At 39.8% G+C, this 23,163-nt stretch overlaps 1 protein-coding gene across 1 annotated transcript; it reads left to right on the forward strand.

The window, feature by feature from the left end:
• Positions 1-1,235: 1,235 nt before the first annotated feature.
• On the forward strand, positions 1,236-20,430 carry LOC111951293 (putative ferric-chelate reductase 1). Its single transcript, XM_023969350.2, has 15 exons — positions 1,236-1,484; positions 1,688-1,821; positions 10,202-10,299; positions 11,769-11,898; positions 12,922-13,116; positions 13,420-13,521; positions 13,701-13,845; positions 14,181-14,288; positions 14,441-14,556; positions 14,970-15,056; positions 15,238-15,329; positions 15,444-15,502; positions 15,648-15,785; positions 16,052-16,077; positions 16,209-20,430. Exons 1-15 carry the CDS (start codon positions 1,292-1,294, stop codon positions 16,296-16,298), a joined length of 1,713 nt encoding a protein of 570 aa, XP_023825118.1. The 5' UTR covers positions 1,236-1,291; the 3' UTR covers positions 16,299-20,430.
• Positions 20,431-23,163: the final 2,733 nt, after the last annotated feature.

Consider the following 23,163-nt stretch of genomic DNA (forward strand, 5'->3'; position numbering starts at 1 on the left):
ATGTGGATGAGAAACTATGACCAAATGCTCAAGACCGGCTTGATGCAAACTAGTGGCTGCTAAACGTTTTGTTTCATTTGATTACAGTTATCAGTTTGGAATTTTGTACTAAAAGTTTAGAAAATTCACCACATACTTGTGAAAATAGCACCAAAGCTAATTTTAAAACTGTAAGCTGGAAGGAACATTGTTAGGGTATTGTGGGAAGCAACCATAGACATGTATACAGCCCCACAGTGGAGGTGTCCTAATACCCATAAAACCTAACAGTCAAACAGGGAATATTGATAAATGTCACCTTGTCCAAGAGAGATTTAAACGGTTATCAAAACGTCACGCCAAGGTAAGCCTACACGAAACAGCCCTTATTTTAAATGTTTCTAAAATCCCCTATGGAAAAAAATAATAGTGGAAAAACAATTGGAACATTTTTCCTGTTAGACCGCTAGGTTTTATCGGTGTTATGACTCATACTGTGGTACTCTATAGAGGCCTCTAGTGCCCAAAAGCCAGTTTTAGCATGGGCAGCACCATTGAGGACTTTCACCATTTTAAAGTAGTCTACTGGGCTGGAACTAGTTTCAKTCACGGGCTGATTTTTTTCTTTTCTTGAGCAGATGGTCTGGGGGCCGGAACATAATTACAAATCATTTGTAGATGGTAAATTGACTGCAAGAAGCCCAACGTTTCGATCTCTATACCTCTCTATGGAAGCAACCTGTCATACCCTGCATTCATAACCCAGTGGGAAAGTGGTATTTACCACATACGACTCTGAAAATCCACTTGAATGCCCCTCTAACTAGAGGGAAACTCACCTATCATACCTGAGCTCCGACTTCTCATACATGCTGATCTCTGACGTCAAGGAAATTACCTCGATAACAGCATTTTCGGCAGTTAAATGCAACAACAAAACACTATTTCTTAAAAGCAATCTATTAATATGGTTTTTGAACACTATCATCTGTTTACAAGCATAATATATGTACTTTTAGTTTATGGTTGACGGAGCTTGTTGGCCAACTTGGCCATTAGCCAATCAGCATTTTATCAAGGAGTGAACGCATTGAACTAGTTTTATGACGTCACACTTGGTCATTTCCACCATCCCACTTGGTTATGAACGCAGCATAACCTGTCGAGACTAGTCTACTCTCCACCCACAAGGCACTTCATTATAAATTCTGCCCCTCACCTAAACTTCACAATTTGCCGTTATCGGTAGGCTATTATCTCCAACAGTAGTCTATTTTTACAGTTACTTTTCGTTTTTAAACATTTAATCTCAATGGATCGATACATATTTATCATTGTGTTATTGGCGTGTGTTCTGCGGGCGGTGAGATGCTACAGCTCCGGAAAGGTGACTGCGGCGTGTGACAATATGACACCGCAACACAAAAAAGGCGCGCAGCAAAGCCTCGCTCCATTCTCTGTCACCACTGACCGGTTCAGCTTTAAGGAGGGCGATGAAATCATAGGTGAGACATCATGTAGTTTTCTCTATTATTGGGGGGTTCATGCAGATATATTGAACCCTCACCACTAGGTCTATAGGCTTTATTAATCTATCTATGGTTTTGCTGTTATGGGTAGATATCTCTGAAAAGTAGATCTTCAATTAATAACGGTCTCCATTTTCTATGGTGGTGTTTAAATCAACTTAACACTGTGTTGTTTACAGTCAGGCTCCTGGCAGGTTCCACTCCATTCACTGGGTTTATGTTACAAGCCAGAGAGGTTGGAGGAAGCAGTCCTCTGGGATCCTTCACTGTAACAAGTGGAGAGGCCCAGCTACTCACCTGCAACGGACTACCTGTGAGTCTATTCCCATAGACTGTATAAATCCATTTAATTCTGTTTATTCCCACCTATCTATTACTACCTGACCTATAGGCTGCTTTTCTGTTATGTTATGAGAGCTACAGTATTACATATAACCAGAGGCGCAACTTTGGTTTTAGAAGTGGGGGGAACATAATAAAATAAAATAAATCTTATTTTTATCCAGTTGGATAAACACGCCAAACAAACCGCTCGGAGGCGTCCGCATGATCCTAAACCACACCGTTGCCTCGTTTTGTATCACATTTCAATGATAAAACTGGGGGGGACAAAAATGCAATTTCAGAATGKGGGGGGGGGGGGGGGWTGGGATGGGACATGTCACATGTCCCCAGTGAAAGTTGCACCCCTGCATATAACATTGAAACAGTAATGGTTGTTTAGATCTTATACATGTGTTTATGAGACAGAAGAAAACACTCTATTTACAAAAACAGATCAATTATTCCCTGTTCCTGCATGGGTCCTCCTGTTGGGTAGAGTAGGTCATAAGGCTCTACTGAAAACTTTTAAAAGGTTCACAGATAATCGTATAAATAATTATCATAAATGTACATTTGCAATCAGCTTCTCTAAGATCAACACAACAATTATTATATAATTTTTTACCTAACACCATTACTCAAATTGTGTGTTCCAAAACGCGCCTTCACATGCTCGCACATTCGGAGACAGGCACTACAAGCCAACCCGATTGATGTGGTTCGGCCAAAAATGGTGGATAAATGAGGATAGTTCAGTCAAGCTGTTTACCATTGTAAAAAAACTAAATGTTCTGTCTGTGTAAGTGAGTGTTCCCCATCTCCCGTGAGCATGCTATCCTGTGAGAGCTTAGGGTTCCTCGACAATATCTAGCATGCTCACATAAGAGGGAACAGCTGGCTCTGGTCTACTTATTGTCCCTGCCTCGCCTGACCAGAAATAAATTGGCAATGAGATGTCTTGCTCTGGGGCATTCACTTCATAGGGCCGGGGCAATAGTCTTCTTCACATTGGCAGTTTGAAGTGACTCAAATAAAAAAAGTGGCATATCCGATTTGAAACTGTTCTTTTCCTTCAGTCTGAACAGCCAAAAAGCACATGGAATAAGATGATTTAAGCCACATTTCAAACCACTTTCGTAGGTCAGATACAAATCTGATTCTTGGCCATGCGACTTGTGTCTGAATGGTCAAATCTGATTAATTTGCCCTTAATGTCACGTTCTGACGTTGTCAGTCGTTGTCTCTGATTGGGAGCCATATTTAGGTAGCCTGTTTTCTATTGTGTTTTGTGGGTGATTTTTTCCTGTGTTAGTGTTTGCACCATACGGGACTGTTTCGGTTGTTTGTTTGTGCTTTTGTTATTTTGTTCAGTGTTGAGTTTGATTTATTAAACTTCTCATTATGGACACTTACAACGCTGCACATTGGTCCGATCCTTGCTACTCCTCTTCAGACGAAGAGGAAATCCGTGACACTTAAGTGGTTTTAAGACGGTTATTTAGCATATCTTGTGGCTTGCAAGCTACATATGTTGACAGTTTTGACAAGAATACGTGGAAGCTAACTAGCTTGTTAAAACATTTTAGGGATAGGGGGCAGCATTTTCACTTTGGATGAATAGCGTGCCCAAATTGAACTGCCTCCTACTCTGTCCCAGATGCTAATATATGCATATTATTATTACTATTGGATAGAAAACACTCGGAAGTTTCTAAAACTGTTTGAATTATGTCTGAGTATAACAGAACTCATATGGCAGGCAAACTTCCAAACAGGAAGTGGAAATTCTGAGGCTGGTGTTTTTTCTACTCATCGCCTATTCAAATCCCAGGAAGATATGGATTTCTTTGCACTTCCCACGCCTTCCACTAGATGTCAACAGTCGGTAGAACGTTGAATGAAGTTTATACTGTGATGTGGGACCGGATGGGAGGTTTCAGTCAGTGGTCTGGCAGATTCCCAGTTCCTGGTCATGCGCATTCCTCATGATATCGCCTTGCGTTCCATAACTTTTACAGACATGAAGGAATGCTCCGGTTGGAACGTTATTGGATATATATGATAACGACGTCCAGAAGATTGATTATCTACTTAGTTTGACAAGTTTATTCGACCTGTGATATAACTTTTTTAAGTTTTCGTCCGACGTTATGCGTCACTTGCACGAGCGTTTGGATATGTGTACTAAACGCGCTAGCAAAAGTAGCTATTAGGACATAAATAATTGACATTATCGAACAAAACAACAATTTATTGTCGAACTAGGATTCCTGGGAATGCATTCTGATGAAGATAATCAAAGGTAAGGGAATATTTATGATGTAATTTCGTATTTCTGTTGACTCCAACATGGCGGATAAATGTTATTTATATTTGAGCGCCGTCTCATATTGCATGGTGTGCTTTTTCCGTAAAGTTTTTTTGAAATCTGACACAGCGGTTGCATTAAGAACAAGTGTATCTTTATATGTAAAACATGTATCTTTCATCAAAGTGTATGATGAGTATTTCTGTTATTTGACGTGGCTCTGCAATTTCTCCGGATATTTGGATGCATTTCTGAACATGGCGCCAATGTAAACAAAAATTTTGGGATATAAATATGCACATTATCGAACAAAAAATACATGTATTGCGTAACATGATGTCCTATGAGCGTCATCTGATGAAGATCATCAAAGGTTAGTGATGAATTTTATCTCTATTTCTGTTTTTGTGACTCCTATCTTTGGCTGGGAAATGGCTGTGTGTTTTTTGAACTTGGTGGTGATCTAACATAATCATATGTTGTGTTTTCGCTGTAAAGCATTTTTTTAAATCGGACACGATGGGTAGATTAACAAGATGTTTATCTTTCATTTGCTCTATTGGACTTGTTAATGTGTGAAAGTTACATATTTCAAAAAAATATTTTTGAATTTCCCGCGCTGCCTTTTCAGCGGAATGTTGTGGGGGGGGTTCCGCTAGCGGAACGTGTGTCCTAGAAAGGTTAATTGTTTTGAAACAAATGAGTGAATGTGCTAGAAAGCTAAACAGTTACCTGGCCAGCTAGTTGACTACTTGTTTTGAAAGTTGGAATATTTTATTCTTTGAGGCTTTAAGTGTTCTTTACACTATTATTTTGAACATTCAAAGCAACTGGGAAATGCCCATTGCAGGCATTGTTGTCACCTTAGCTTAGCTACATAACTTAGCTTAGCTACATAACTTCTGAGTGACGATCACCACCACCCTATCATCCTACACCACTGCACACACACCTGTCATTACTATGACAACTAGCATAGCCATGTCAGCAAAGGACTGCTGTCTGAACACACACAAATACGATTTCAATCAATCAAATGTATTTATAAAGCCCTTTTTACAGCCGATGTCACAAAGTGCTATACAGAAATACAGCCTAAAACCCCAGACTGCAAGCATTGCAGATGTAGATTTGGTCACTTGTAACTTGCTGTTTGGCAGTCAGTATTTCTAAATGAAAAAAATGTATTCAAAAGATTTGAGTATTAAGGCCTGCAGTGAAAACAAGGCTTTAGTAGGCCAGAGTGGCCCTGCTCCGATCAGAAAAAATGAGGGTGGGATGTATCGCGTTTTCTACCGTCTCTGGTTTGGGTCCATTTCCTAGCACACCTGGAAACTACAGAGAATGGAGCCAAAACAGAAACAACGCTCATCCAAAACATAGATAAGTACAATAAATGGCACTCGCTTGTCTGAGCCTTATTTAAACCATACAAACAGTGACTGAATGGACCCACATTGCTGCTAACGTAGCTGAAAACGGAGCAGGGTAGGTGAGATTAGTTTGTCTGTGTGCATTAGCAGGGCCGTTTGTAGCATTTTGCAGGCAAACCATTTTAGTGCTTGTACAAGTAACATAAAACATGAAATACACCTCCATGGACTGTTCAGAACTATTTTTGTCCCGCAGATGATTTGGTAACGGCTGTCATTTCTGCTTTGTATGCGTTAGCCTAGGTCTACCTACTGTATTAAAGCTGCTACACAGGATTTTTGTTGTTGAACTTTTGCATTGTCATTTCAGAAAATGTCCATAATATATATCTGCCCGTAATAGTGGAATGATAGTGTTTCACAGTATTACTTACCCGCCAGTGTTATAATTGGCTGTGATATTCATCTATTGATATCTCCCGCCGGAAAGGCATCTGTTGTTAAAATGGGAAAGCTGTTTTGACTTTGTTTGTGTTATCTAGTACAAATCGGATCAAGCGGCGAATGTAGAAATCCCTCTGTTGTTTCCTGGTCGCTAAAGTTCTACACTGTTCGCTCATGTGAATCATGTAAGAAATCGTTGTACCATCTAAATCACTGTGAAAAATCTTTTCAATAACAAAATATATAGTTTTTACAGCTGTTAGAAGCTGGTGGACCAAAACCGAAAATAAAAGGCTCAAGCGCAAGTCTCCGCCATGTTTTGGGGAAATGGGATGCGGGTGAGGGCGGAGATTTGTTTTGAATGCAGTTTATTGCTGTTGAAATTCACCTAGCTTCCACATAGGGGTGGACATTCTGTGGAATTCTATGTGTAGCACCTCTTTGTCGCATTATTCACACACTCAGAATTCGCTGCTTCAAGTTTCAGTAGCCTACCTTTCCTCTCGTAATTGGACATTTGAGATCAAGTGTGCCTACAGAAGGCTATTTGTGTGGTCTCAATTAAATAGAGTATGCTGTCTTTGCATGGGCTGAGAATCACGTGGCAGTTATCTTTCCAAGGGAAATAACTTCAATTTAATTAGGGTAAAGTTTACTACAGTGTCTGAAAATGAATATTGATAATGGAAAGAAGTGCATAGCGCTCAACCAACGTGAGTAGAGGTGCAAAAAAATATACAGCTGCGAGCAACATTGAATGGGGTTCACAGGATGACACAATGACAAAGGTACAGTGCGGCCATATTTGAATGTGGTAACAATATTTTCTCAAATCCTAGAAGGATTAGAAGGCCAGCATCCTGCAGTTGCCTCTTCACTGTTGACGTTGAGTCTGGTGTTTGCGGGTACTATTTATTTTTTGTATTTTATTTCACCTTTATTTAACCAGGTAGGCTAGTTGAGAACAAGTTCTCATTTACAACTGCGACCTGGCCAAGGTAAAGCAAAGCAGTGCGACACAAACAACAACAAGAGTTACGAATGGAATAAACAAGCGTACAGTCAATAACACAATAGAAAAAAAGAAAGTCTATATACAGTGTGTGCAAATAGCGTGGGGAGGTAAGGCAATAAATAGGCCATAGTAGCAAGTAATTACAATTTAGCAAATTAACACTGGAGTGATAGATGTGCAGACGATGATGTGCAAGTAGAAATACTGGTGTGCAAAAGAGCAGAAAAGTAAATAAGAACAACATGGGGATGAGGTAGGTAGATAGGATAGGCTATTTACAGATGGGCTATGTACAGCTGCAGCGATCAGTTAGCTGCTCAGATAGCTGATGTTTAAAGTTAGTGAGGGAAATATAAGTCTCCAGCTTCAGCGATTTTTGCAATTCGTTCCAGTCATTGGCAGCAGAGAACTGGAAGGAAAGGCAGCCAAAAGAGGTGTTTGGGGATGACCAGTGAGATATACCTACTGGAGCGCATGCTACGGGTGGGTGTTGTTATCGTGACCAGTGAGCTGAGATAAGGCGGAGCTTTACCTTGCAAAGACTTATAGATGACTTGGAGCCAGTGGGTCTGACGACGAATATGTAGAGAGGGTCAGCCGACGAGAGCATACAGGTCGCAGTGGTGGGTGGTATATGGGGCTTTGGTGACAAAACGGATGGCACTGTCATAGACTGCATCCAGTTTGCTGAGTAGAGTGTTGGAGGCTATTTTGTAAATAACATCGCCAAAGTCGAGGATCGGTAGGATAGTCAGTTTTACTAGGGTATGTTTGGCGGCGTGAGTGAAAGAGGCTTTGTTGCGGAATAGGAAGCCAATTCTAGATTTAATTTTGGATTGGAGATGTTTAATATTAGTCTAGAAGGAGAGGTATTTGTAGTTGTCCACATATTCTAAGTCAGAACCGTCCAGAGTAGTGCAGCCAGTCAGGCGGGCGGGTGCAGGCAGCGAACGGTTGAAAAGCATGCATTTAGTTTTACTAGCGTTTAAGAGCAGTTGGAGGCCACAGAAGGAGTGTTGTATGGCCTTGAAGCTCATCTGGAGGTTTGTTAACACAGTGTCCAAAGAAGGGCCAGATGTATACAGAATGGTGTCGTCTGCATAGAGGTGGATCAGGGAATCACCCGCAGCAAGAGCGGCATCGTTGATATATACAGAGAAAGGAGTCGGCCCGAGAATTGAACCCTGTGGTACCCCCTTAGAGACTGCCAGAGTTCCGGACAACAGCCCTCCGATTTGACACACTGAACTCTGTCTGAGAAGTAGTTGGCGAGGCAGTCATTTGAGAAACCAAGGCTGTTGAGTCTGCCGATAAGAATACGGTGATTGACAGAGTCGAAAGCCTTGGCCAGGTCAATGAAGACGGCTGCTCAGTACAATCTTTTATCGATGGTGTTTATGATATCGTTTAGTACCTTGAGCGTGGCTGAGGTGCACCTGTGACCAGCTCGGAAACCGGATTGCACAGCGGAGAAGGTACGGTGGGATTCGAAATGGTCAGTGATCTGTTTATTAACTTGGCTTTCGAAGACTTTAGAAAGGCAGGGCAGGATGGATATAGGTCTATAACAGTTTGGGTCTAGCGTGTCACCCCCTTTGAAGAGGGGGATGACTGCGGCAGCTTTCCAATCTTTAGGGATCTCGGACGATACGAAAGAGAGGTTGAACAGACTGGTAATAGGGGTTGCAACAATGGCAGCGGATCATTTTAGAAATAGAGGGTCCAGATTGTCTAGCCCAGCTGATTTGTACGGGTCCAGGTTTTGCAGCTCTTTCAGAACATCTGCTATCTGGATTTGGGTAAAGGAAAAACTGGGGAGGATTGGGCAAGTACCTGCAGGGGGTGTGGAGCTGTTGGCCGGGGTTGAGGTAGCCAGGAGGAAAGCATGGCCAGCCGTAGAGAAATGCTTATTGAAATTCTCGATTATCGTGGATTTATCGGTGTTACCTAGCCTCAGTGCAGTGGGCAGCTGGGAGGAGGTGCTCTTGTTCTCCATGCACTTTACAGTGTCCCAAAACCTTTTGGAGTTAGAGCTACAGGATGCAAATTTCTGTTTGAAAAAGCTATTTAATGAAGCTGCCAGTTGAGGACTTGTGAGGCATCTGTTTCTCAAACTAGACATTCTAATGTTCTTGTCCTCTTGCTCAGTTGTGCAACGGGGCCTCACAGTCCTCTTTCCATTCTGGTTAGAGCCAGTTTGCGCAGTTCTGTGAAGGGAGTAGTACACATCGTTGTATGAGATCTTCAGTTTCTTGTCAATTTCTCGCATGGAATAGCCTTCATTTCTCAGAACAAGAATAGACTGACGAGTTTCAGAAGAAACTCTTTGTTTCTGGCCATTTTAAGCCTGTAATCGAACCCACAAATGCTGATGCTTCAGATACTCAACTAGTCTAAAGAAGGCCAGTTTTATTGCTTCTTTCATCAGAACAACAGTTTTCAGCTGTGCTAACATTTTTTTTCTTCCTGATGGCAACCAGGTAAAACTCAGAAACCTGGTTTGTAGTAGGGACCTTAAGGTTTCCCCTATTTCCTGGGGCAAGTAAACTGAGAAGTCGGGCAAGCAGTTTTTCTTTTTACTGAAAACAACAAAACTGTAAATAATTCCAGTAGGCCTAGCCTAGAATGATATTTATGGATCATTCCCATTCTTTAACTTAGAGACGGACAATTTATGGCATGTATGGCAGCCAGGGAAGTTGAGCCTGCTATGTGGTTGCCTCTTGGAAAGTGAGAGTGTGCTCTGCTGTCTTTGTAGACGTGTGTCTTTTGTGATATTCATATGAATATTTTTAATGTTGAATAAATATATGTTAATTTTTGTATTTCAGAATCTAGACATACTAGATATTTTCCAGCACACTATAGGGAGTATAATGACATATGTTGTCTATATCATGTACGGTTCACAGATCATAGGGTCTTACAGGAGGCATGTATACAGTGCATTCAGAAAGTATTCAGCCCCCTTGACTTTTTCCACATTTTGTTATGTTACATACTTATTCTAAAATGGATTAAACAGTTTTTTTCCTCATCAATCTACACACAAGACCCCATAATGACAAAGCAAAAACAGGTTTTTAGAAATCCCCCCTAAACAAACATCCCTCCTCCCAATGAAGTTTCTATGCGAGAATTGCCAGAACATTTTTGGGCCTTTCTGGCATGGAATCACCCTGCTGCATTTGAATAAATCTTCATGGATCCTTTTTTTCCCTATTCTCAGAATTCTGCAGTTTCTCACACATCAGATTCACCTAAATCCTCCATCCAGGGAATATGGAGGGCCCCCACATCAGGCAACCTCAACTCCATCCAATTCAGGTAATTCACCCATCCAGTATCTCCTAGCTTTTGAACCAGAATTTTCACTTCTGTTAGCAGTTGTTGTTATTCTTCAATAACACAGACCCCAAAGCAAATCAGGAGGAGAAAAATATATTTATTGAAAGACAACAAATCATAGTTGTTATGCTCGAAAGTAGATGGCAGATGTTTATTCTTCCCTGTCCTCAATGTTTCTCTGCTGAACAAAGAGACAGGATGTAGTTTATACCCAAGCCTAGCCTGTGGTTGACCAATTAGAATTCCTTGCAATAAAACTGGGCCAATGGCCAAAAAACAAGTATCCCGTTTCAGGCTCAATGTATAAACAATTTGGACCAATGAGACCTTTTTTATTTTTTTTATTTCACCTTTATTTAACCAGGTAGGCTAGTTGAGAACAAGTTCTCATTTGCAACTGCGACCTGGCCAAGATAAAGCATAGCAGTGTGAACAGACAACACAGAGTTACACATGGAGTAAACAATAAACAAGTCAATAACATGGTAGAAAAAAAAGAGAATCTATATACAATGTGTGCAAAAGGCATGAGGTAGGCAATAAATCGAATAATTACAATTTAGCAGATTAACACTGGAGTGATAAATCATCAGATGATCATGTGCAAGAAGAGATACTGGTGTGCAAAAAGAGCAGAAAAGTAAATAAATAAAAGCAGTATGGGGGGTGAGGTAGGTAAATTGGGTGGGTAGTTTACAGATGGACTATGTACAGCTGCAGCGATCGGTTAGCTGCTCGGATAGCAGATTTTTAAAGTTGTTGCCTATATGCTCAGGGTTGATATCGCGCTTGCAGACTGGCAGGTATTGGCCCGGTATTGAAGCTGGCTGTGTCCGAGTTGAGGGTGAAGAACGCAGCAGTGGCTAACTGACTACTAGCTAGTAGCTAGTTATCTGGCTAGCTTCTGATTGGGGTTACGGTTCTAAAGTATAAAAAAATAGCAGGTCCGTACCACATTGGGTGAGGCGGAATGTAGGAATGTATATTCAGTTCCTAGATGGAAAGTGAAATTAAAATATATACGAAATGTACACGAAAAATACGAAGACTATTTACACGGGACAGGACATGACAAAGACACGTCCGACTGCTACGCCATCTTGGACCTTGCCACATGGAGCTATGAGTTCCAGACTGAAATTCCTCCTGTATCCCTTACCCATTAATCTTCAGTTCCCCAATACAAAGAAACAACTATTTCCATTGATCATTAATTCCCTATTACAGAAAAACAACAATTTCCATTGATTGTTAATTCCCTCTTGACCTTTATTCCTCTGCGTTGTGTAGTTATCTTAGAATATTCTTATACTTCTATTACCATGGGGCCCAGTTTCCTGGACACAGATTAAGCTTAGTTCTTGACTAAAACGCACTTTAAATGGAAATTCCGTCCCTTAATGTTATTACATTGTTTTATTATTTGTTCTGCCACGCCATTTTTACAGTGCCTCCTTTGTAAAAGATTACTCCACCTTCTGGGTTGGAGTGAGAAGTTCTCCAGTCACATACAACATCGCTGCTGCACCCCCAGCTAACAGCACATCCGTCACCTCTACCGCCTCTTCATCCTCAAAAGTGAGTATGATTACATGCACACAATAATACGATTATTGTGAATATTCAGATTAATATAATAATTAGATTAAAACATTTGCATGCTTTGCAAGAAGAACGATTTCCTTAATAATCTTGTTTACATGGACACGAAATCAGGCTACTGATGGGACTTTGATAAATGCAGAACATTGCCAATCAAAATAAACGTTCTACCACAGCTACCATGTTATTTTTGGGAAGTCTACTTGATTCTGAGTTCTAGAACGCAAAAAAGTTAATAGAACGCAAAAAAGTTCTACCTGGAACCTAAAAGGTTTCTCCTACGGGGACAGCCGCAGAACCCTTTTGGAACCCTTTTTTCTAAGAGTGTACCAAGTATTTATAAAGGTTGCTCAGAAAACCAGATGTTTTAATCGGCGTATGCTTACTTAGATTGAACGCCGATTTAATAAGCAGAGTAATGTGTATACATGACTAATGCCATACTCGGCCTACTGATCAGTTGAATATCGAATTATTAGTGTGCATGTAGACGTACCTAGTATTTCCATTAAAATCCTTAGTACTTATGGTAATAGATAATAGTACAAATGTGTTTTATTTAAAACATAAACTTGTCTTAACAATGTATCACAAGTGTAAGTGATAGTCTCTCAAAAGGTCAAATAGGGGGTGCTTATATTTGTCCTGTTTCACTGTATGTACAAGTACGAGTGGGTAACCTGTACGAGTGTGAGGTGTGAAATGGAAATGTGTTTTTTGCTTATCCCAACTCCCCCTGAGAGTGGGGTCATTGATAGCGACCCTGGAGAAATTAGGGTTAAGTGCCTTGCTCAAAGGCAGATCAACAGATTTTTCACCTTGTCGGGGATTCGAACTGGCAACCTTTCAGTTACTGGCCCAACGCTCTTAACCGCTAGGCTACCTGCCACTCACTCTCTGACAATAGTGTCATATTACATTTTCAATCAAACAATACCATTTATTTTTACACACTATTACATAAGTGCTATACAATAACATTGAATATGTTTATAATAGGTTTCCAACTCCAGCACTGGATGTGGCAGCACTAAGGTCTGTTTCAGCCAACCTCTATACTGTGACCCTGGGGTCAGCCCAGATTGTTACTTCCTGTCTGCTATGACCTCTCCCGGTGATACAGCCATCCAGTTGGAGATGACCGGCCCTTCAGATGGCTACATCGCCATTGGCTTCTCAGATGACCAGAGGATGGTAATGTAGCCTTTTCAGAAGTAGTGCATGCACATCCTGCAATTGAATATGCTTATTCAAATTTTGAGGCACTCGTTCAGATACTTTCACTTCAATGAAGTCGGTGAACAAGTTTATTTTTAAAACGATGAAGAAGGATTGCATGAGGGCAGGTGGAAGGCAGCCAATCAACTGCAGGAGCATTCAACAGTGTGCAATTTTTATTTTATGAATGTTTGTTTATTGTACCCTGCACCTTCAAGTGGCCTGTGGCAGGGTTGAATGTGTTCCTCTCATCATCTGTTTTCCTCTGCATCACATCAGGGAAATGATGACATCTATATTTGTGGACGGGACAGTGGCGGGCTCATCCAATTGCAACACGCCTTTTCAACAGGAAGGAAGATACCAGAGATACTTCCTCTGGTACTTGCTATTACTATGACGCATGAAAAGCTAAGAGGATGATAGCAATTGGAATATGGACTGGAATTAAAGTTTTGATATGACTGATTTGAAATGAAATGTACCCCCAGCCCTGATGCTATAATGAATCACAAAACAATCGGTAATGACTCAAATGTCTCTTGTTTGTCCTTTTCTAGGGAAATGTTTCTGATGTTAAATCCTCAGTGAATAATGGTATCATTAGCTGTTCCTTCACGACTAGGAACCCCATTTCAACTTTGCGATCCGGAGCGYCCAGTTCCCTCTACTATCTCATGATCGTTCACGGGCCCTCCAATAATGGTACAGTATGAGCCAAAAGCTTACAGCATAGTAGCACCAGTACTGGTACAGAGGAAGTGGTTATATCCCTCTGTCATTTTATTTACATAGTGCTATGACATCTTTAGATAATAATGAGTGACATTACATGGACATGGAAGACGGGATCTTAAATCAGCACTCCTACTCTGAGATATTGTATGAATACGGGCCCTGTTATCTAATAAGGATTCTAATGTTGTAGGCCTGGTACCGATGAAGAAAGCAGTCTGCTTCAGTATAGCAGTCATATGTTTCATAATATCATTTTATTCTATTTCTCTTATTGTATTTCACTTTTCGGTTGACTTTGACAGGGATAATCGGCATTCATACTGGCACCTTCATCAGTGACACTAAAGTGGATATTTCAAGTCCTCAAGTTGTTACAAGTGAAAAAGAGCCACCTATTATTAAAGCACATGGTAAGCTTGCCGTTTCCTTGGTGAGAAGAGTTTGCATGCATAACCTCGAACAAATTGTTATACGGTAATACACTGATTATAATTACATATACAAGCTTAAAGATTTGTGCATTGATTATGGATTATTGATTTATTATCCTGTTGTGCTTCAGGTTCCCTGATGTTGATAGCGTGGATGACCACAGGTAGTTTGGGAATGATCATAGCCAGGTATCTGAAAGGTGTGGCCAAGGGGAAACATTATTTTGGGAAAGATGTTTGGTTTCTGGTGAGTTTCTATAATACTGTCCCTAATGTGTTAGTGTAGCAACATTTGATTGTACTTTAAATGTTTTCACTGCTATCCAATTGGTGCCTTTTCTACATATAGCTTGACTGGGAGAGTGTGTCAAGCAGGCAGTCACTTGTGTTTGTGAGGAAGCTATGCTGTTAATTAAGCAAGCAGACTGACGTCCGTCACATTTCAAGTTTTATTAGTCGTATGTACGGGATACACGTGGTATACACTGTCCAACAAAATGCTTACTTGCAGGTTCCTTCTCGACAATGCAACCACAAAGAAAAAATATAAGAATATGAACATAAACATTAGCACGTCTAGATGACTTTATTAGGTGGAATGTTTTTAGTACTAAATAATAATGCCACATAATCTGTACTCTTGGCTTGCATGTTCCTCAGGTGCACGTGTTTCTTATGACACTCACTGTTGCCGCCACCATCATTGCCTTCATTTTGGCCTTCTCAGAAGTTGGAGGCTGGAGTGGGGTATGTATCATAAACCTTTACTGCGCGCCGATTGTTATTTAAAACAAACCTATCTGACAAATGCTGTGCCGTCTAGTTTTATGAAACCTACTCTATTATGGAAGGCTCAGTTAATTGAAATAGTTAAGAGAGACAGTTTATGAGCCCGGTGTGTTTATAGGGAGCCCATCTGTGTTTATAGGGAGTCCATCCTGTGTTGGGCTGCATCGTTATGATCCTGGCCTTCTTCCAGCCAATCGGTGCCATGTTCCGATGTGGACCTCAACATCACTGGTAAGGGATCCAGACTCATACCTGGTGTATGTCAGTTTGCTCATGTGTATGTAAATCCAAAAGTGGCTTGTTTTCTCAAGTTAATGTATTATTTTTGTGTTGTTTTTTTCACAGGCGATTCCTCTTCAATTGGTCGCATTCTTTGAATGCAGTGGCAATAAAAGGTTTAGCTGGTAAGGAACTGTGATCATGACATTGTTTTTTGTTGGATTGTATTAGCATAGTACAAAGTACTGTATCTTCTCAGCCAATATCTGTCAAACATGTTTGCTGTTGCACTACTACCATGTTAGTAATTGTGTTGACATTATCTTCCAGTGGCAGCCATATTTACTGGGCTGTCGTATTTTAACACCTCTGAGGATGGTTGGCTTCTGAAGGTGATGGGGGGGTTTGTTGGATGGGAGGCAACGATGTACATCCTGCTAGAATTCCACATCCGCTGGAAGCGCAATGGTGAGATCAAATACATAATGATATCGCTCTTAATAGTGTTAAATTCAGGTTGATGATATATAGCCCACCTATAATATTGAATATCCTCATATTGTGGATCTGCCATATATAACTTTTGTCGGCCTCTTGGCGTATGTCAAAAGCTCTGACGAAGGACAAGAGGCCGACACGTAAGCTTGAATAAACAAAGTGATACAAGCAAGAGAAGTGTGCAGGTTTCTCTTTTCTTTTCAAATACTTCAATATAACTTTGGTTGTTCTTCTAGATCATGCAGAGAATGCTTCTAAAACGGTACGCTGAATCCCACCATTTAATCCCACACATTTAAATGTACTTATTGTATCAGTGAATTAGTAAGTGACTCATTCATAACAACTATTTTGTCTGCCACGGCTGTACTTGACTTTTCATTTCTCCCCCAGACAAGCATGGAGTTGGTACTGCTGGTCTTGTTTTTCCTTGGAAATATAACCTTTTTGGTGGCACTACTTGTTGGAATTGGCTCATCATGAAGATCTGCTGAGCAATGGACTGAGATCGGAATGTTGTGATACAGTAAATCTTTAATATAGCTCACTGTGCAGTATATTTTAAATAATTTTATATTTGTTTGTTGTCAAGTATTTGTCCATTGATTGAGGATCGAATGCGATCAGATCGTCAATTTATACAGTATCCCTCCATATAACTATGACAGACTTTCCATGAGGATATTGGAAATTTAACCAGGGTTTATTTACTGACACTACTTTCTTAACAAAAAGTAAGGAATTCTTAACAGACTGTCTTGCACAATACAGGTTCAGTGGACCCAATTATTGTACTGGATGCTTTTAAATGTACCTTTAGGGGCCATTGAATTCAATTGTCATCCCAAAAATGGTATCGGTCAACAGAGAAAAGAATTTCAACAGAAATAGAACATTTAACATTACACAATGGTGTTGAATGTACTACATAATCACTGAATAAACTAGACACTTAACAAAAAGAGATTGAGGAATTTATTCATGAAAGACCGGGTTAAAAAAATAAAATTACCAGAGCAAATTCAATATAGAAACCCGACCAAAAAGAACCTACAGAAAAAGTTACAAACGATGGAGAAATCCTTCTCACCAAAGGAGATTCTGAATGAGGAAGGTCGTCCAACCTCATTTGATGATGAGTTTTGTGATATACAGTACCAGTCAAAAGTTTGGACACATCTACTCTTTATTTTTACWATTTTGTACCTTGTAGAATAATAGTGAAGACATCAAAACTATTAAATAACACATGTTGAACTATGTAGTAACCAACAAAGTGTTAAACCAAAATATATTTTATATTTGAGATTATTCAAAGTAGCCACCCTTTGCCTTGATAACAAATGCTCAGCATATGTGGGAACGCCTTCAAGACTGTTGGAAAAGCATTCCTCATGAAGTTGGTTGAGAGAAAGCCAAGAGTTTGCAAAGCTGGCATCAAGGCAAAGGGTGGCTACTTTGAAGAATCTTAAATATAAAATATATTTAGATCTGTTTAGCACTTTTTTGGTTACTACATGATGCCAGAACGTGTTATTTCATAGTTTTGATGTCTTCACTATTCTACAATGTAGAAAAATAAAGAAAAACCCTTGAATGAGTAGGTGTGTCCAAACTCTTGACTGGTATTGTACGTTTCCCCCAAAATCATGTTAAACTATCTGCTATACAAAATTATCTTGTGAAGRCCTAATTACACAGAACTAACTATTGTTGGCAATTGATTACTTTCAGTCGCGGAAAACGCCTTGCCTCGATGGCATTCCAATAGAGATAGGCTTTTTATGAACTACTGAAAGATCAATTACTGTCATGTTTTAATTATTCATATATAAATGGCAAACTATCACACACACAAAACGAGGGACTGATCTCTCCTACTGAAGCAGGAGCCAGGGGGGCAGTACAAAGAGCCAGTYTCTTAAAACAATTGGAGTCACCCCACTGTGCTAAAATATTGGCAAAATGTATTGCTCATAGAATTAAAAAGGTCCTACAGGTAAATTAAGTGAACAACATTATTTGGGTATTAGCAAACAGAATATGAGCTTTAAAAATGTGATATAAAAAATAAAACAAGGTTTTCACTGGACAGTTACTTTAAAGAATTTTGCTGTGAGAATCATGAYGCAAAAACACCTCTTATTTTTTTCACTGGATGGCAAAGTTGTGTTTTTATACTCTCACACCATTATCATTATATTTCATGACATTTAAAATAAAGTGATTGCACAAAATATGTACAACAAAATCCATACAAATTATGAATTTATTTACATTGTTATTATAATCATACAGTGCCGGCCAAGTATATTGGCACCCTTGCACTTTTATTCAAATAAGTTTAAATTAAATATATTTACCGGTAGTCAAATTTAATTTAGTACAATTTTATTTAATTTAGTAAAATAAAATGGTACAACATTTTTGACACCCAAACTTGGTTGCACAGACAAGTGAACTGCAAAACAAGCAACTTATTTTAAAAGAAATAGAGAATTATTCAAGAAAAGTGCAAGGATGTCAATCATAGAGATGGAAAGAGGCATTATCTTTGGGTGGGCTGCTGCGCTTTTTGAGGCCATCTTCATTCATAAGTAGTACATTTCTTATTTTATGTTTGAAAAAAGTGTCAAACTAATATCAAACACAGTACAGTATGAAGATAGGCAGAAACTGCTTCTCCAATAGAAAGACTAGATCACGCTTGTAGTCGATGTCATGGCGACGTTGGCTAGCTAAGCTCATGCGCAGAAACACGTCATCAGGTCTAACGGTCTTGTTGTGCGAACTGTGCATGTGCAGACTGACAAATTAAAGGCACTCCTTCGATATAAAGTTGTTTTTGACTAAAATTAAAACATTTTAGTTTGTCACTTTCACGAGGTTGGAGTCATAACATGTTCATCTACTTAAGACATTGGCTCGCCTCTAGGTTGTGCCTTTATATTTAGAGATAATTAACAACTAAGGAAGAATTTCTCACTTCTCTCATTGACTCATACCAAATGCCTTTTATAAAAGATATTTGACACTCAACAAGTGCGATACATCGCCGAAAATTAGAGAAGTCTCAATTGAACTAGTCTACTCCTTCAGCCTTGATAGCATTCCGGAGCGTGCCTGTTCGAACTGAGGATTTATAGTATGGTAAGAAGCCATTAGTTACAGGCCAATTTTTTTTACTGACTGTTGCCAGCCAATTCTTTTAGAAAATGCCCCCCAAAAAAGTGGCGAAAGTGAGATATACATCTGGTGAGATTTATACACTGCTCAAAAAAATGCACATTTGTGGCCTGCTGGAGGTCATTTTGCAGGGCTCTGGCAGTGCACCACCTCGCACAAAGGCGGAGGTAGCGGTCCTGCTGCTGGGTTGTTGCCCTCCTACGGCCTCCTCCACGTCTCCTGATGTACTGGCCTGTCTCCTGGTAGCGCCTCCATGCTCTGGACACTACGCTGACAGACACAGCAAACCTTTTTGCCACAGCTCGCATTGATGTGCCATCCTGGATGAACTGCACTACCTGAGCCACTTGTGTGGGTTGTAGACTCCGTCTCATGCTACCACTAGAGTGAGAGCACCGCCAGCATTCAAAAGTGACCAAAACATCAGCCAGGAAGCATAGGAACTGAGAAGTGGTCTGTGGTCACCACCTGCAGAATCACTCCTTTTTTGGGGGTGTCTTGCTAATTGCCTATAATTTCCACCTTTTGTCTATTCCATTTGCACAACAGCATGTGAAATKTATTGTCAATCAGTGTTGCTTCCTAAGTGGACAGTTTGATTTCACAGAAGTGTGATTGACTTGGAGTTACATTGTGTTGTTTAAGTGTTCCCTTTATTTTTTTGAGCAGTGTAGTTCTAATGAAACGGTGGTAACTTTTCAGCTTCGTGCTTCTTCTTGGCCGTCCAATTGATTGACCTTTGTTTTAAAGTAATGATGGACTGTCGTTTCTTTTTGCTTATTTGAGCTGTTCTTGCCATAATATGGACTTGGTCTTTTACCAAATAGGGCTATCTTCTGTATACCAACCCTACCTTGTCACAAGAGACTSTAGAGGCAGCTTCCAAGATGGACGTTCGTATACGTGGTTTCATGGGGCTTGCCATCTTTCTAGATCCAGTTTTACTGGGATTACTACGCCTGCGCACTAGCACTCAGTGCAAACAAGGAGCAGTGCCGATGTCATCACGTTATCCAAAAACATGACAGACATTGGACGAATACAATTTTAATATCTTTGGCTTTCACTCACAGTTTAGCAGTTGCTTAGGTACTGCATCTCTACCCGACAGATGATAACAAAACGATCAGTATAATTGATTGATAGTTGTTACTCAGCAGTCTTAAAAGTATGCCTTATCTATTTTTAAGAACTATTGAAATAGTGATTTTGTCAGACAGCAGGCAGTTTGTTGTTTACTTGTCTCATGCTTATACTGTACGTTCCATGTATTGGGCCTAATTACTCTATTTAAACTGAGCTTTAGTATTTCATTTTCTTCTGTTTGTTAGTTTTTTTTAAAATGTTTTTTTTCTTTATTGTAATTGTTTTATCATTTTGTTGTATGTTAATGTGTGAAATTCCAATAAAAACATTATTACAAAATTAGGCTGATGGCATCCCCTGGTGGATACAGTGTGTTATTGCTGTTCGCGGAAAGTAAGTCATCGGTGATACCTACCCTCTACAATTATGATATCGACAAACATAGAGGGCTATGTTAGCCATGTTCGTGTCTGTCAAAACTACTTCCTGTATTTTGTTTATAACAAACAAGAGTGTACATGTTTTAAAAAATGACAACGTCTACGCATTCCTATTCATGTGGTACCAAGTAAAAATTCAAGTTTATTTTCACCTACACAGAACGGAAACACCCAGCTCAGCTGGGGAGAGCCCAACAACCATGCTCCTCTAGGCCTACATCCACCACCTCAGGTTAGTTTGTTTCAACTGCAATAATAATGATGTGATATTATAGACCCATGTCAACCATGGATTAGAATCCTGGCCCATAGATTTTTTAAATGTTATTTAATCGTTATTTAACTAGACAAATCAGTTAAGAACGGATTCTTATCTACAATGACGGCCTAGGAACAGTGGGCTAACTGCCTTGTTCAGGGGCAGAACGACAGATCTTTACCTTGTCAGCTCAGGGATTCAGTCTAGCAAACTTTCGGTTACTGGCCCAATGCTCTAACCACTAGCCTACCTGCTGATAGATTACTTGCGGATAAGAGTTTTTTGTCATGMATCTTGTTCTGGAGGCAGCTCTGCAGAGTAGTTACTAGCTGGAACAGCCACAAAGTCATACAATCTGATTTTAAACCTTAACAACACTGCTAACCCTAACGGCTAACCTTAGATGAAGACCAAAAAAGTAATTTTTGTTTTCATAAATGTTTTCATTATAGGCAATTTTGACTTTGAAACTGGCMTATCTAAGGGGAAATTGCTCAATTCTGCCTCCAGGACAAGACCCATGACAATAAATGTCAACCTACTTCAGGGTGCGGAACTGTCTAACATCAATTTAACTAGGCTGGTGGCGCTCCCTGGGGGATGCAGTGTGTTATGGCCACTTGCAGAAAGCAAGTCATTGGCTATACCTACCCCTCTACAATTCTGATATCTATGAACATAGAGGGCTATCGGTGGTTTTTGTGTGGTCTGGTTGACACAATTAAATGTTCAAATATTACAGTAACATCTGGGTTTTTATGTGTGCCATCATGTGTTTAATTGTATAGTTGATGGAAACTGGGTCGAGTGAGAGATGGACCATTCCTAGGGAAGTAAGCCAGCAGAGGGGCTGAGCATAGCCCTGAGTCCCTTCTTAAAATGAAGATGCTCTTCCTCAAGGTTGGGTTGCTGTTAAACAATTCGTGACAAATACTGCTATCCCACTATGCCGTGGTTGAGGACGAATACACRGGACCAAAGCTTAAAGAAGGGAAGGTCACGTCGATAATACAATGCTTTGTACTCAAATGCATGGTACGGTATAGAGGCCACTCCAACTCATACCATGCTAGACTATGGACTCTATGGAATATCCAGTGGTGAAAAGTACTTAAGTAAAAATAGTTTAAGGTACTACTTAAGTAGTTTTTTGGGGTATCTGTACTTTACTATTTATATTTTTGATTATTTTATTTAGGAATGTAGTGAAGTACAAGTAATGTACTTTTTACTCCCATGCATTTTCCCTGATTTTTCCCTGTACTCGTTACATTTTGAATGCTCAGCAGGACAGGAAAATTGTCCAATTCACACACTTATCAAGAGAACATCCCTGGTCATCCCTACTAACTCTGATCTGGCAGACTCACTAAACACAGAATATTCATTTGTAAATTATGTCTGAGTTATGTCTGAGTGTTGGAGCGTGCCCCTGGCTATCCGTCAATAAACAATAAAATGGTGCCTTCTGGTACGCTTAATACAAGAAATTTGAAATGATTTATACTTTTACTTGTAATACTTAAGTTTAAAACCAAATACTTTTAGACTTTTGCTCAAGTAGTATTTTACTTGGTGATGTTCACTTTTACTTGGTGATGAGTCATTTTCTATTAAGTTATCTTTACTTTTACTCAAGTATGATGATAGGGTACTTTTACCACCGCTGGGAATATCCCATCAAATGTGACATCTATTGTTTTAAACTTTCTTGTYTGCTCCTCTTCTTTTTCTCTCTCCCAAATCAGAGTTGATTTGTCACATGCACAGGATACAGCCAGTGTAAACAGTATAGTGAAATGCTTGCTGCTTGCAAGCTCCTTCTCAACAATGCAGTGATACTAAGTTACATAAAATAAATACACACAAGAATATACACTGCGAGGTCAATATCAGTGGCAAACAATGTCATGGATAATGGTGACAGTTATTTAATCAGGGTTAAAGTGATCCAGTGATCAGATGGGGAACAAAGGCGCTTACATCCACCTTAGAGGATCAGACCTCAAGCCAGAGTTTCAACAGTTCACTGCTGTGGTCAGTACATATATCTAATAAAACCGATGGAGTTGCTTATTAATAAAGAGTATTTAATCATTTACATTGACTGCTCTTGGCAGAGAGAATGCCCTGCTCCAATGGTGCTCTTCAAAGAACCAACTCCAAGCTTAGATAATACTTTGGGGATAAGAGTCAGCATGCAAAATACTTGTATTTTTCCATTTTCTTTTTGCACAAGCATAATGATAGTGGGACTGAGCCTGGTCTGTGTCTGGTGTCAATATGGACATTCCTTCATAGCTACCTCAAACACATTGTCTTATTCAGGACCTTGAGCAAAGCTAATGGGAAAAATATCAGTTGGACAGCTTCCCAG

Source organism: Salvelinus sp. IW2-2015, linkage group LG24 (genome assembly GCF_002910315.2).
Source record: "Salvelinus sp. IW2-2015 linkage group LG24, ASM291031v2, whole genome shotgun sequence".
Taxonomy (NCBI): Eukaryota; Metazoa; Chordata; class Actinopteri; order Salmoniformes; family Salmonidae; genus Salvelinus; species Salvelinus sp. IW2-2015.